This window comes from Pundamilia nyererei, unplaced genomic scaffold, assembly GCF_000239375.1.
Source record: "Pundamilia nyererei isolate P.nyererei 1_Seehausen unplaced genomic scaffold, PunNye1.0 scaffold00005, whole genome shotgun sequence".
Classification (NCBI taxonomy): domain Eukaryota; kingdom Metazoa; phylum Chordata; class Actinopteri; order Cichliformes; family Cichlidae; genus Pundamilia; species Pundamilia nyererei.
The window spans coordinates 7129499-7144262 of NW_005187406.1; the positions used below are offsets into that span (position 1 = coordinate 7129499).

At 41.2% G+C, this 14764-nt stretch overlaps 1 protein-coding gene across 1 annotated transcript in view; it reads right to left on the reverse strand.

The window, feature by feature from the left end:
* The window catches only part of gas7b (growth arrest-specific 7b), a 62131-nt gene extending 47701 nt beyond the window's left edge, over positions 1-14430 (reverse strand). The window contains exon 1 of the mRNA XM_005721911.2: positions 13971-14430. Within this exon, the coding sequence (XP_005721968.1) occupies positions 13971-14150 (180 nt within the window). The 5' untranslated portion in view covers positions 14151-14430. The remainder of the gene's footprint in view (positions 1-13970) is intronic.
* Positions 14431-14764: the final 334 nt, after the last annotated feature.

Sequence of the window (14764 nt, forward strand, 5' to 3'; positions counted from 1 at the left end):
GTTACCACAATAATAACGTAGTTACTGTAACGCGTTACTTAATAACGCGTTAGTCCCAACACTGGGAATGACTAACATCTAACATCACCTAAATGGTGTTACATATTGGGTGTGACTTCATAGCTAAATAAACTATATTTTTTGACTCCAAAATATCCAACTTAGTCTAGAAACAGGATGAAACATACATGGAAAATTGACCCTGACTTTCAATGCTAATAGCTTTGTATTAAAAAGCATTGCACTCAGTTTTAACTAGGGTTGCCAACCGTCCCTTAAAATACGGAATCGTCCCGTATTTAGAAACAAAAGTACACGTCCCGTATTGAGCTAATAAGGGACGCACTTTGTCCCGTAATACAGTGAGAATCAAAAGTAGTCTAACTTTTAATGGAATTAACACTTTGTTTGAAAACATAATTCCCAGCCCCTCTCCTGCTTTGTGACCAATGAGCTGACAGCACACTTATGACAATTCGAGTATGACAAGTCAGATTACCGCTCATCTCATTGGTCAAGGAAAGGTCGCTTACAGAGAAAATACTGGAAGACAACAGATGACCACAACAAGAAGCATGGCCAACAGCAGAACAAAGTGGGAGATAAACAAACAAGAGAGAAAAGTCGATCAGCTGATCATTGATCAGTTTCATGATTGAAATAACAACCGGGGGGAGAGAATGAGAGAAGAAGAAACAGTTGTGCAGCATAAAGACACAGAAAAATTCCAGCTTTGTGTCTTTTTCATTGTAGCTGAAGTACCTGACAAACTGTGTTCCTTTTCACCTCAATAAGAAACGCGTAATATTTTCTCCGAATACGAGACGATTCCGGGACGGTTGGCAACTCTAATAATTAACCTTATGAATTAAATAAAGTTCACTATCAGTAACATCAAAGCACCCACCCAGCTGTATAGAAACTCCATCATGCTAGCTAGTACGAGTTATTGTAACTGACTGTAAAAAGTCAGCATAACGAAAATACACCTGCTGGTCTCCACCACTTGTTAATGTTACTGAACCTGTGGAAGCTACGCCATAGCCACCACCAAACAACTGAGTTATTTTTACACACCGGCCAGCAAAAAATCATGAGCCCACCGAGCAAATGCCCGGTATGCCCGATGGCCAGTCCAGCTATGGTCGTGCCATTATTTAACCCTGCAAGCGTCCCTCGGGTTGTCGACCCCTGGATTAGAGGAACATGAGAGAAAAGCTTGACTACTGTAATTTCAAAGATGATCCAGCAAGTGGACAACTGGTGCTATATATAGGCTGAATTCCAATCCCCTACACCCTCTTCCCACATACTTTTACTTAGATTCCCTTCATCTGGAAGACCTCCTACATAAGATAGTGTTTTAAACCAACTACAGTTCAGTGAAACAGAATTTGTCCACACAGAACAGGCTTGCTAACCACACTCTGAAGGTACAGCACCTGTTCTGTGCCCACTGTGGACACACTACCAGCACCTGCAAAAATGAGTGTGATTTAGTCTCAGTAACAAACAAAATGAATTGGCTTTTGTGTAAATACTGCATTTGTAGCCACAAAAGAACAAGAAAGAAGAAAATAGATGAGTTGAAGATTAAGGAAAGTGGATGAAATTGAAACTGAAAATGAATACTTATTAATAACATATGACCTGAACACATCATCTGAAATTGGCTTTGCAGAAGCTAACACAAACATTGCTGTTTAAAGTTGTTCCTGTTTTCCAAAGCCTGCTGTTGTAGTTCTCTGTCTGTGAATTAAGAAACCGTTTTGCAAATGTAAGCATGACTCCATACAGAGTTACACGTGATACAGACCGAGGAGGCAGATTAGGCGCTACGGCCGGTAACAGGACGGCCAATACGAATTTCAATATTTGTTTTGGTTTGTTTGTTTTTGTAAATTGCACCACAGAGTCGGTGCTGTAATTTCAGGAGGTACTGGCCCTCACAGCAACATGTGGATTTGCAGCAACAAGTGCAGGCAGCAACAGCTGAGCTGTACTGACTTGATACAAAGAATTATGGGTATTTCTAACAAATGAAATCCATGTTAATCATACTTCTACACCAAGTCACGGAATATGTACAGTGTATAGTCTGCTCTGCATTTCTGTGACAAGACTACAATGGCAGGAAGAAATAAGATCTCCCTTTCTACTCCTGGCTTTATGATGTCAGTAGATATCCACTCCCACTGTGGCTGTAGCTCAGGAGGTAGAGCAGGTCACCTACTGATCGGAAGGTTGGTGGTTTGATCCCTGGCTCCTTTAGTCTGCATGCCAAGTATCAACTATCCTTGGGAAAGATACTAACCCCCTAACAAAGTTGCTCTCCGATGCGTCCATCAGAGTGTGAATATTGTTAGAAAAGCACTCAGTTTAGAGTCAGTGCTTAGGAGAATGGGTGGGATTGGGTGAATGTGGCATGTTGTATACAGCGCTTTGAGAGTAGAAAAGCGCTATATAAGAATCAGTCCATTTACCATTATATGGACACCTAAGCGCTGCCCATTTGCAGTTCAACCTTTCTGTTTGTGAGGCGCAGCCAATCAGAAAAAAAGATGGCTTAAAGGGAGAGGAAAGCGAGCAGTTTCAGATAGACAGTAAATGGAGAGGCTGCATTGAGGCCCAGTGTGAGGCAAATAAGGTTTATCTTGGTCTGTGAATCAAGAAAAGCTAGTTCACTAGTAAGGTGCAAATATCAGAACTATGGAGTTAGCAGAATATGAGTCACTTAAGACAAAACCCAACTTTAAGTATGATTAGATTGATCCAATAGGCTTCTGTGGTGGTTCTAAGCACAGCCTACGGACAGCTCAGCCTATGTATCACAAACAACGTCTGTGGGCTATTCTCGCTTGTGCTGTCTTGTTTGTATTTTTTTTTTAGGATTAGGATTAAGGTTACCACCTATGATGATGAAGGATTAATTCATCCCTGCTTGTAATCTGTTGGTTAGGTTGGTACATGTCTGCTTCAGTTATTACCAAAGATAATAACAAAGTTACAAGAATCCTGATCCTTACTCTAATTAGACCTTCAAAAACAAAATAAAATGCAGCCTGTAGTTTGCATCAGAGTTTAGTCGTTTCCTGCTGCATACAGTCGGGCACGTCTTGAGGAGAAACCAAACAAATTCCATCTGTACACACACTGGAGCAGAGTCGTAAACAGCCACCAGTGAGCATAAGCCACATACACAAACTCTAAGATGCAGCCTGAGAGTGGGGGCCATCTCTGGTCTGGAGTTTCTGCAGAATCGTATTGAGGCATGCAGCAGCGATCTTGTTTCCCTGCTCACTCTATCTCCTAACGCTACATGTCAGAGAGGCATGGGAACAAAGGTGTAACAGCAAGTGGAAGTGTCTGTTTCCTATTATTCACTCATAAATACCTCCACCTTCCCTTTCTAGGGCAACACTGTCATGTCTGCACATCCTGGGTTCACACATGAAATGCTGACACTGAAAAAGAACAACAGATGCCCAATCAACACCTTCACCCGGGACCAAATGATCTGATGATGATCCAGCCAGGTGTGGTCACAAAATGTGAAACTGTCACAAAGATGATATTCCTTCCCCTGACAAATAACATCCACAAAACAAAGTAAGACTAAAACTAATACAAACTAAACATTTTTGGGAAAAAGAAACAGTAAAGATGAAAGTTATACTGGGAACTGGCAAAAACTGATGTGAAACAAAAACTTTAAGACTCACATGCGAACCACTGAAAACATATCTTATCATCTGTGTTATGAATGGGCCTCAGAGGAGACTGTACCACTGACCTCCTCACCCTCTGGGCTCGCTCAGTGGGGGAGAAATTTCTCACATGCGTGTTGGGCCGCCGCCTACTAGACCTAAGGAGAAAAAAGTGTCAAGACACAGCGAAAGTAAATGTAGGAGGGGTGGTGCAGTGAAAGAATTAAACAGTTCTTGAAGGGGGAAACAGAGTGACAGGGTCTGCAGACCATATCTTTACTTGGGAGACATTGTTTTGGTTTGGGCAGATGTGGGAGCCTAAAGCAAAGCCACATTCCCAGATTTAGAGACACATCAGACACTCGGGGAGGAGGAGGGATTCACATGCCTGTTTAAACATGCACTCAGTCACATAGAGATATTGTGCATATGCTCCCACAAACTGTCATTGTCTGTCCAATGCCTCATCGTTGAGCACATGCATATATGTGTGTGTGAGAGTGTGTTTCACTACAACAAACAAAGCCCGTTCTGTTACATCTTGCCCTCTACAAGTTTATGTGAATTTCACATGCCCTGTGACTTTTCTACTTCACCCGTACAAATAATGTCCTACTATGCTATGTTCTGCATGCGGAGGAACGTGCTCACCAGTGTGCAGAGCTTATCTGCACGAGCCTGCTTATCTCAAGATCGGATATGGTCTCAATCCTCTATTCCAATTTCCACTCGAGTACTAAACTCACTGAGCTCTCAACGGAAACGAATGCAGTTCTTGCCGTGACCAGCTGATAGTTGGCGCTAGAGGAAATGAGGCGTTAGATTTTACTGTGCCATCCTAAAACTACCTAGTCCACTCAACTCGAGTCTACTCTACTTGGTTTTTAGGGTTACGATTAGGTGGCAGTACCTGATACCAGATACTTTTCACTACATGCTCAACCCCGAGCTACGTCGAGCCACAAATGCAACGCCATCAGTCTGCATGTCACTGATTGGCCAGGGAGTCATGACACTGGATGAATCATGAGAGTGAGTTCTTAACAAGAATCAAACCAATGAAGGAAATGGCTGACCACAAACCAACAGTGTGGTCTCTGGCTCTCGTCTTTTACCTAGAGTCTGACACAGATCTATACACCTATATCTATAGCAGTTATACCTTCGCCTCCATTCCCAAAAAGTTGATTCTGATCATCTCGGCGTTGCGTTTTGAAACTATGTCCAGATGAAGGGCATAAACTTTTTAGGATTTCCTTACCTGGATGATTGAGTACGTATCAAAACATCGCCTCCATTATTGTGCTGTGTTTGTGCCACACACAAAAGACGTCACGGGACTTTCGGGGCGCCTTGCTATAACGATCCCACCCACAGCGAGGTGGTGCTCAACTGAAATGGAAAACAACTGAAACTGAATAGAGTAGAGCAAAGTCAAGCCCACTAGGTGCTAGTGGAAAAGAGTCATAAATGTTCCAGTTAGTACAGGTTGTCCCACCTAATCCTCCTGGTTAAGACTGTGTGTGTCATGTTGGGAATTACCTACTGATAGACTTCGTTATAGATGTTATAATTTATCTGCCGTTTCCCACCTGAACTGACTTGTTCCGACCTTACCCAATTCCAAATTGACCAAATTCTAGTTAGTTTAAATTGGGTTGTCTCAACATGTTCAATACCTAAATACCAGCAGAGTTTGGGTTGGGTTTCTAGGTCAGCATCATTTTGGATAAATTCTCTTATTCTCTGGTCTATTCAGGTTGGGTCTTGCGGTGCTTGGGATCTATAAATCTACTTACAGTGGATTTGTGTTTTTTCAGAGACTGTTTTGGTCCAGTGAAGATCTCCACCTCACAGTCCATAATAAAATCCATAATACCTACAAAATCGGAGGATTTCTTTGAAACAGTTGATCCACTAGAGCACAGGTGTCAAACTCCAGGCCTCAAGGGCCAATGTCCTGCAGGTTTTAGATGTGTCCTTGATCCAACACAGCTGATTCAAATGGCTAAATGACCTCCTCAACATGTCTTGAAGTTCTCCAGAGGCCTGGGAATGAACTAATCATTTGATTCAGGTGTGTTGACTCAGGGTGAGATCTAAAACCTGCAGGACACCAGCCCTCAAGGCCTGGAGTTTGACACCCCTGCACTAGAGAGTAGGAGTGAAAGAAGGAGCTGACTATCATTGCATCAACACATTTTCCAACTCTCAGCTGTAACCAGAAACTTTGGATGAAAAATAATAAGCTTTAGGTAACAGAAACATTGCCTCTGAGTCTCAGCACTGACCTGAAGGGTAGACATCATGTTTATTATTACACTGTTGAACAGAGGGAAAAACATCCCCTTGCAGCACCTTTTAGAAACTAACAAGCTGACAACCACCCCCACCCCCTTCCAGTGATTACAATCTCATAGTAAGGAAGGAAGTTAGATTTATGTTATTATTTTAGCAGTATAATCTCATCACACAAAAACTAGACAGTTGTAGCTTACAAAAAGGGACTCCACCCTTTAGGTTTAGTACAGTTAACTAAGTTTCTAGAGGTATGGTTATACCTATTAGCAACATTTGCCTGGAGATGGAGCTGTACAGCAGCAACAGATTTTAAAGATCCCAGGAGTTCCCATGGGAGTCCACCTTCTTTCCTGACATGACCATATGATTTACATGCCTAAACAAGTCTATAATCCCAGCAACAAAAACACTCGATACATAAACTATTACCAACACCATCCATCTTCCATGTAGCTCAGACAATGCGTGCTTGCAAATACTCTTCACAGCACAACCCTCAGCCGAGCTCAGTCCAAAGAAGCTTTACACACATGAGTGAGAGTCAGATTTAAACAACAGTTTAATATGTTCATTCATTTTGAGTTTTCCCAGCACACAGATTTACGCACTATTACGGAGTAATGTGTCAACACATTTTGGCTGAATTAGGCCTAAGTGAAAGTAACTATGATTGCACTTTAACTGAGCTAATGTGTCTCATGCTACAATTTAAAATAGCGGCATGTGAGTTCAGCAGAACGATAGAAATGAAAGCATTCTACCTTGCTTTGTCTGTTCCAATGCACCGAGTTATTATTTCTGCAAGGAGATATATAAAAACAACACAGCTCATCTTCAGTGTCAAAACAAACAACAGATTGTGATTGATAAGGTGTGATTGTGAAGGTGGGTACTTCACAGTTATCCAGCTGATATTTCCACACAAACTGCTTTCCGTGACAACAAGTGACTATATTTCAGAATGACATCAGCGCAGGAGCGGTGGTGTTACTTTTCCAGCGTGCAGGGGAAACACCTGGCTGTGCGCTGAAGGCTCGCCAGCAGTCGTCTGACCCCCGGCATTCCACACCACGGATTATGCCAGCCTAAATCACCGTCCTAAAACCTCTACTAGAAGCCCCCTAAATAGCTCTCAGCGCTCCGGTTTCACAATAAACACAGCTGACTCTCTGCTGGGACAAGCATTAAGTAGACAAAGTGGTTCTCCACCATTTTCAGCTTGTTCCAAATTGCTTACAGTAGTTCCCCTGGCTACATGAAGACTTAATAATAAAGCATTTAAGCTGGAGGAAAAACAATATATACTGATATTAAAATATAGGAAAATTAGAATTACATCATTTTCCATGGAAGAAAACTCGCACTTAACCATAAGTTACTGGGAAACCTACACTAAAAATATTTTATCTATATGAAGGAATTGAGGCGGTGGGGAGTCTCCCTCCAGATGGCCCCAGGCAGCCCCCAGCTGCAAGGCTTTGGTTACATGTTAAGTGCCCATGTTGATAGTGTAACACTTCATGGGGAGCCCTGATTTGTTATGGAAATGTCATATATAGCCCCAGAGTAACGAGAGCATATAAGTACCCTCTGCCCAGTTGTTAAGGGCTATAACCCACTGTGTCAACAATTCAGTGAATTAAACCCATTTTAGAAGGGTCACCTCAGCATGGCCTAGATTCTGTCTGTTTATGCTGAAGCCAGGACTGCAACTACAAATTATTCTATTATCAGTTAACCTGCCATCTTATTTGCATAAACAAATTCAACCGGTGTGTGAATTGGCAAAAAAAAGCCTGTCAGTTCATCATGACCCAATTGTTAAGTAAATTCATATGTGAATATGGTGTCAGGAGAGAATGTCGCAGGTGAGAATGAATGCTAGCCTATAGGATGACTTTGGAAATTAAGAAGAGGAAGCAAGTGAAAGCAGAGGTGAGGATTAAAAGGTGGAAGTTGAAGACTGTTGCGCAGAGTTCAGGAGACAGACTCTGGATGCCAGGGAAGAGAAAGGACAGACGGAATAGTGAGGAACACCGCCAAGGTGGTTTTTGGTGTATCCTCTGAAGAGAGGAACGTGGACAAAGCGACACAAGGGGAAGTACAGGAAAGTATTCAAAAGAAGAGGTTAACAAAGGTTAACAAAGTAGGAAAGTCAGAGAGATGAAGAAGTAGACAGGAGTACTGGGAGGCTAGGGGTACTGCAAAGGCAGAAAAGGCTTTTCTGAAGTGTGTGTGGGGCCGGACCGAAAGGAAGGGGAAAAGAACTTGCACTGACTGGCTAGGCAGGGAGATCAAGCTGGAAAGGATGTGCAGCGGGTTGGGGTGATTAAGAATAGAGATGGAAATGTGCTAACGAATGAAAGGAACTTCTAAAAAGACGGAAGGATGGTATTCATTTGCTGACAAAAGTCCTCACATCTAAACTCTATGCAGTGATGTCATTCACGAACCATGCACGAACTCCTAATAGAAAAAAGTCAATCACTTCTTTAACGACCTGCTCTTTCATTTCCTCTTTAATAGTTGGACATTAAGGAGCCAAACAGTGATGTAATGTGTCATACCACTGTTTTTAGTCACAGCGTCTTTGGGAGCAGCATTATTAAATTTCTTATCAAATAAAAACTTGATTTTGCAAGATAACTGTGGGAGGATGTCATCTTAAAAAAACATGACAGCGTGACTTTGTTTCTCATATTTGGCCAAATAATTGCAGGTAACTATGTGGGAAACACTTTTAGGAGCAGTTGGATACATTTGAACTCATTTTAATTCAATTTTATATGTATTTTATATGTAATACAGCCATTACATTAAAAAGGTAACAGGTACCTCCAACCCTTTGCCAAGTGGCTCCTTTATAGCAGCTAAGTCCTGATTTTATCATTGTGACATCACCTGGCAGCTATAGTATTGTGCAAAAGTCTTGAGTCACACACCAGTGATTTATATTTTGCTTCCAAGCAGCCAGACTTTCTTGTAATTTTTTATAGTGATCTTGAACAATCGTTCCCCAGGCTTTCTCAAGATCTCCTCTTTGCACACTGGCTATTGCCTGACCATTTTTTCTGTTGTCTTTGTTAAGCCACTTACACTGACCTATGAATATGTCAAGCATAGAAACACCGAGGTCAATGAATGAACCACATAACATAACCAATTTAAAATGGTCTCTTTAAAAACTTTGTTACTCGTTGCCTGTTGAAATGACATGATTTGTTCCCATTTCTTTGGTTGAATCTACAAAAGCCTCCAAAACTAATACAGTCTGATGGCCATAAACCAGTATTTTTGCACCAACAAGGTGATTTCTCCTTTCCTACAAAACCCTGGTCACCATGATATGCGTTGTATCCCATCTTCACAAAACAGATGTTAGGGAAATCTGCTTTTGTTTTATATGTCAATAGGGCCATATATCAGAATATTGGCTTTTTGAAGTATTTGTATCATTCTTAAAAATCCTGTATCGGTTGGGTTCTAATTGTTATCAACATTCCTGAAGAGCAAAGCTTGTAAGCTTCCTTATAACATGTATCATTTTCTTACTGCTTGTCTCTGACTCAGTCGGACTACGTTATAGTTATGTTGCAACATCCTTGCAATAACGTTGGGGAGTACAATGTTACAATAACTAATGACATGTTCACAAGAAGTCTAGAAAAGGTCCATGCTGTAGTAACCATTGTAATTAAATTTAAAATTAGACCGTAAGTTGTACGGTGACAAAGAATAGATGAAAATAAATCCTGAAAACACAGCGTAAGATAAACAGAAGTAAATATTAAATGTGTTTTACTGCTAAGAGTTCAGCTTTTGGTCTTTAACAGGCAGTTGCTTTGAATATTAGCCCAACTTTAAAGCAGCAACAAGTGTTGGTCTGTTAAAAACAGCAGAACTACAATGTGAATGATTCATTATGCTCAGAAGAATGACGCTGTTTGTAGAACAAAGCGACAATGCTGAAGATGACAACAGAGCCAGGTCACAGCTGCATTGTTAAATGTGCCAGCTATACAAAGGGATTAATGCATGTCCTGTATTTATGATCACTTATGATTCTGAAAGTTAGGGAGCGGAGTTACTCTGCACCAGAGAACAGATTTTTTTTTGACAGAGGTTTGAATACGTAAACTAAATGAGGAAAATACAGAAGTGGCTTTTTTCTCCACTATTAGTCATTTCATTGTGCAGTCTTACAGCCTTCAAAACATGTCTGATCAACCTACAGCACAGATGACACACGGACTGTGAAATCTCAAGTGTACTTTATCTTACATGAAGTGGGAGGTCAACCTTCATTCCAGATTATAATGCTATAATCCTGGTAGTAGAGTCTGTGTTGACAGAGGTATACTTAGTTTCTGTTTTCTTTAACCTAATATTGCATTAAGCTCATTAGGATAGGATTAACATTACAGGGGTGGAAAGAGGTGGTGGGGGATTAAATCTTTTCTTTAATCACTGATATCTTAACTGCTTTTCTGCCCTGAATTTTAAACTCTGAGGAAATATGGGAAACAATTTAAATCTTATCTGAGAGTAATTACCTTTTTAACATTTCTTTCATACAAGATAAACCCAGCAATGATGTCTGTGCATGCATGGGTGCATTGCAAACTGTTACTTCCAATAACTAATTGGGCAACTTTTAATGACACCAGTTTCACAACATGCAAACAGCACCGGCTGAGTTAATGAGGCATCGCTGTAAACTCAGAGCTGAAAAATGAAGCAAATGTAGGAGTAAAAAAAAAAAACTGCAGTTAATCTAATGGCCACTTGAGGCAGACATCTAAAAGAGAGCCAATGATCATAGACTCCTATGTTAAAATGACAATCTTTACAACATTGAAAAGAATGTTTAGTGCAAAACCTATTTTGGTTTATATGTTTACGATCACCTTAAGTGTATATGGCAGTTTCTATATATATATAGATAGAGATAGATAGAGATAGATAGAGATAGATAGAGATAGAGATAGAGAGATAGAGAGATAGATAGAGATAGAGAGATAGAGAGATAGAGAGATAGAGAGATAGAGAGATAGAGAGATAGAGAGATAGAGAGATTTGGGGACAGCCTGCACTTTTTGTTGATGCTGGAAAAAATGCTGTTCATGCTAGTTTTAGTTCATATTGTCAACTAACTGTTAGTTCACCCAAAGTTAATGTCATTAACTGTTTCTACCCACTTTCTGCTAATCACAGGGGGCTAGAGCTCATCCTAGCTGATATACGGCAAGAGGGAGAGTACACTCTGGACAGGCTGCCAATCTGTTGCAGAACTAAGATATATTACATACAACTATTCATATTCTCATTCATATTCATACCTATGGTCGGCTTTAGAATTACTACTTAACATAACCCAGTGTACGTCATTGGCCTGTTGGGGAAAACAGACTGACTCATGCTGTTAGAGAACAGGGGGAAAAACACCTTACCAGCTCAATACTGAACCAGCAAAGCTAACTGATGAGTGACTTTCCTCACTTTACTCCTGTGTCATTTCTCTGATGTGTAAGGTTATTTTTAGAAGATTCCACTCCGGTGCAGACAGGAACTGTGGGTAAGCGGTTACTTCTGGCGGTTGTACCCACAACATTGAATATATCAAACATGATCTGCAGACCGCAGAGTTCTGTGGGTTCACAATAAACTGGGGAGAAATTGTATTTGTGTGATGAGTCACACCTTGTTTCAGATAAGCAAGCTATTGTTTCCAAATGCACCCGTGTTTAAGGGGCGAGCTCTTTCCTCACATTGCATCAGAGATTTACAAAAAGTGCCAGTGCACCCAGCAGGGGAAGACTGGCCGGTTCTACAAAATTAAATATTCTGTCATCTTTTTAGTATTCTTACCATGAGGACTGCACCTAATCAGAGTTCTTAAGAGCATTTCAAAGGTGATTTCTGGCCTATAACATATCGTAGTGCATTCAGTCTAGCTCTGATGCAACTAGATTTCATCCTTCATCCACAGAATAACAGCAACAATGAAGATTTATACCAGTAAGAAACAAGCAAATGTTTGTTTATTGTGCTACTGACATGTAGAATTTGCACTATGCTTAAAAGGACTGCTGTGTTATCATGATGAAACAAAAGGTTTGAAGCCAGACAAAGATGACTACAAAGTCATGCAAAATAATCCTAAAAATACAAGACACAATAACTACAGGATGGGACAAAATCAGCAAAAAGACACAAAGAGACACAAAACAACCAAAAAACAAAAAAAGGGATAAAATAAGTCCAGAGAAACAATGATCAGAAAAAACAGAAAAATATTACTTCAAAGACAACAAAAAACACCTAAAAATACAAAAACACATAAAACCAAAATGAGATGAAATGTCGTCAATGTCAAAGACACAAAAAGGAATCACACATCCTTGTGGAATGCAGCCTTCTACTACACACCTGTGAAGTCTTGTAATTACATCTCAAACAAAGCTGACACAATCTGCCCGTGGACCGGCAGACAGTCAGACAAACAGACACCTGCCAGAGCACACAAAACTATGTTTGTGGTACTTCTTTCCAGGACCACATTTTTCCTAGATGACACACATGTATGTACACACATGCACATGCCGCGGTGAATCATTTCGAGTTATTTCAGTATTCAAACTTCTTACAGTAATCTGGGCTCTGGTGCTGATCAGTCTGCGAGGGAGCTTTAGCTACCTCTGTCCATGCATCAGTCAAAGCAGCAATGTCCCTACATTTAGGTCTTACCAGTGCACATGTGGATATTTTAGATTTAAAAACAAACTACCCATCATGCACTGACTATGATGAGGGAAACTGTCCATAGAGATCTTTTTAAAAAGCTATTTTTGCTGCTCCCTTGCTATGAGGGGTCAACACAGCGGCTAGCAATGCATGTTTGATTGACCAGCTTTACATCGGATCCCCTCCCTGACACGACCCCAAAGGGGGTTTGTGTTAGCAGTGTAACATGGGAGTGTATGGGGCTGTAGTTCTGACTTCTGCCTGACTCATTATAAAAGGCAACTTTTCACACATTTCAGTGTCATGATTCATTAAAGTTATTTGGAGCCATATCATACTGAAACTCATGATTAAAACACTAACACGTGAACATCACCCTATTATTAGGCAGAAAGACCCTTCTGCCATTTCATTTCCAACATGTTGCACCTTTAGAGCTAACTGTGGTTTGCTTGATGAAACTCTCCAACCTGCACCACCAGACTGCCCCACCCATCAGCTCTGTCCCTAAACTGGTCTGGGACCAGATAAGAGATGCTGTGCTTGAACGGTCTTTTGTTTTACCCCTGCAAATGGCCCTTTTTTCTTCAGCACCATTCAGCTGTCACTAATCAAGTTTCTGCATATGCTATCTAGATAAGATAAAAATGCCATCGCTGAGAATGCTGGGCTTAGTGCCCAACATGATTGTAACCAACTCTCAGAACACAGGGTGGTGTCAAAAACTGACTACTCCTCTCAGAGCCATACATGCCGATGTTAAGGTATGAGATCTAGTGAGACTTGAAGCAGCAGTGTGGCTAAACCCCCAGAGGGGATAGATAGGGCGAGGACTGAAAGGTTTTGACCATGAAGAGCAGTCAGGCGCACAGAGAGGAGACCTGAGCGCTTCATTGGAATGCGTATGGAATGAGGAAGTGCGCAGCCGCTCAGCCAGGCGGAGAGGTGACTGCTGGGAAGGTCTGAGTTAATCTGATAAGCACAGCACGGGGAAACTATTTGTTAGAGCATCATTCAATGCTGTCTTTATCTTCAAGTGTGCATCTGTGGTTCAAACCAAGCTGTTACTGTGTGTGTGTCAAGAGTCACACAGGCATTAAAAATACACTTTTCTGCTTGTTTTCATCAAAATTAAAGCCAAATAAGTTCAATTTACTCAAGCACATTTTCATCTAATGCAGTCCTAAAAAGTCAAAACAATCGATTCTGCAGCCTTACCTCCAGGACCTGGACGTAACTGGAGGGGAACCATCCCCTGGCTCCATCCTTCTCTCCCTCCCACCAGCCTCCAGGCAGAGCCTGGACCACCTTAATAATCTCCCCTGCCTCGAAGCTCAGTCCCTGCTGGTGCTGCTCCCCGCTGAAGGGGTACAAACTTTTGCAGTGCGATCCCGACATGACCACTGCTCACTCAAGAAGCCACACGACGATGATGATGAGGATGATCTCCACCACCCTCAGAGGAAAGAGCAAACTTTTTAATGGAACTGGAGTTTGGTTTTTAGGGCTGTAGAGAGGCGGAGTGAAACTGTGGAGAACTTGGAGAACAGGTTGTTTTCCTCCCACTGTTGGTACCGCCGCTACCGCTGCTGCTGTCAGGACGCCCCTCAGCGCTCTGCTCCTCCAGTGTGCCTGCCAGCCTGCATGCTGTCTCAGAAACTCGTTACAAGGCTGTCAAGTAGGAAGAACGAGGCAGAGGAAAGCGGAAGTTGGCTAAGTTTCCCTTTAAAATAAAAGCACAAACCTCACCACGGGTTTTTTTTCTGTAATTGAGCAACGTGTGTTATACATATTATTAGTTATATGCCATGCAGGTAAATAAACACACAAATGAGACAAACCGAGAAAATAAGGGAGACTGCACAAGAAAACAACATTCAGTTGTTGTTTTTTTTGAAACGATGAAAATAAGAGTTTGTTCATCATTAATTTAGTTCAAATCATTAAAAGTGAAACAATTTTTTTTTTTTATGTTTGGACGGATTTATTCTCATTGTTAAACGTCTTGATGT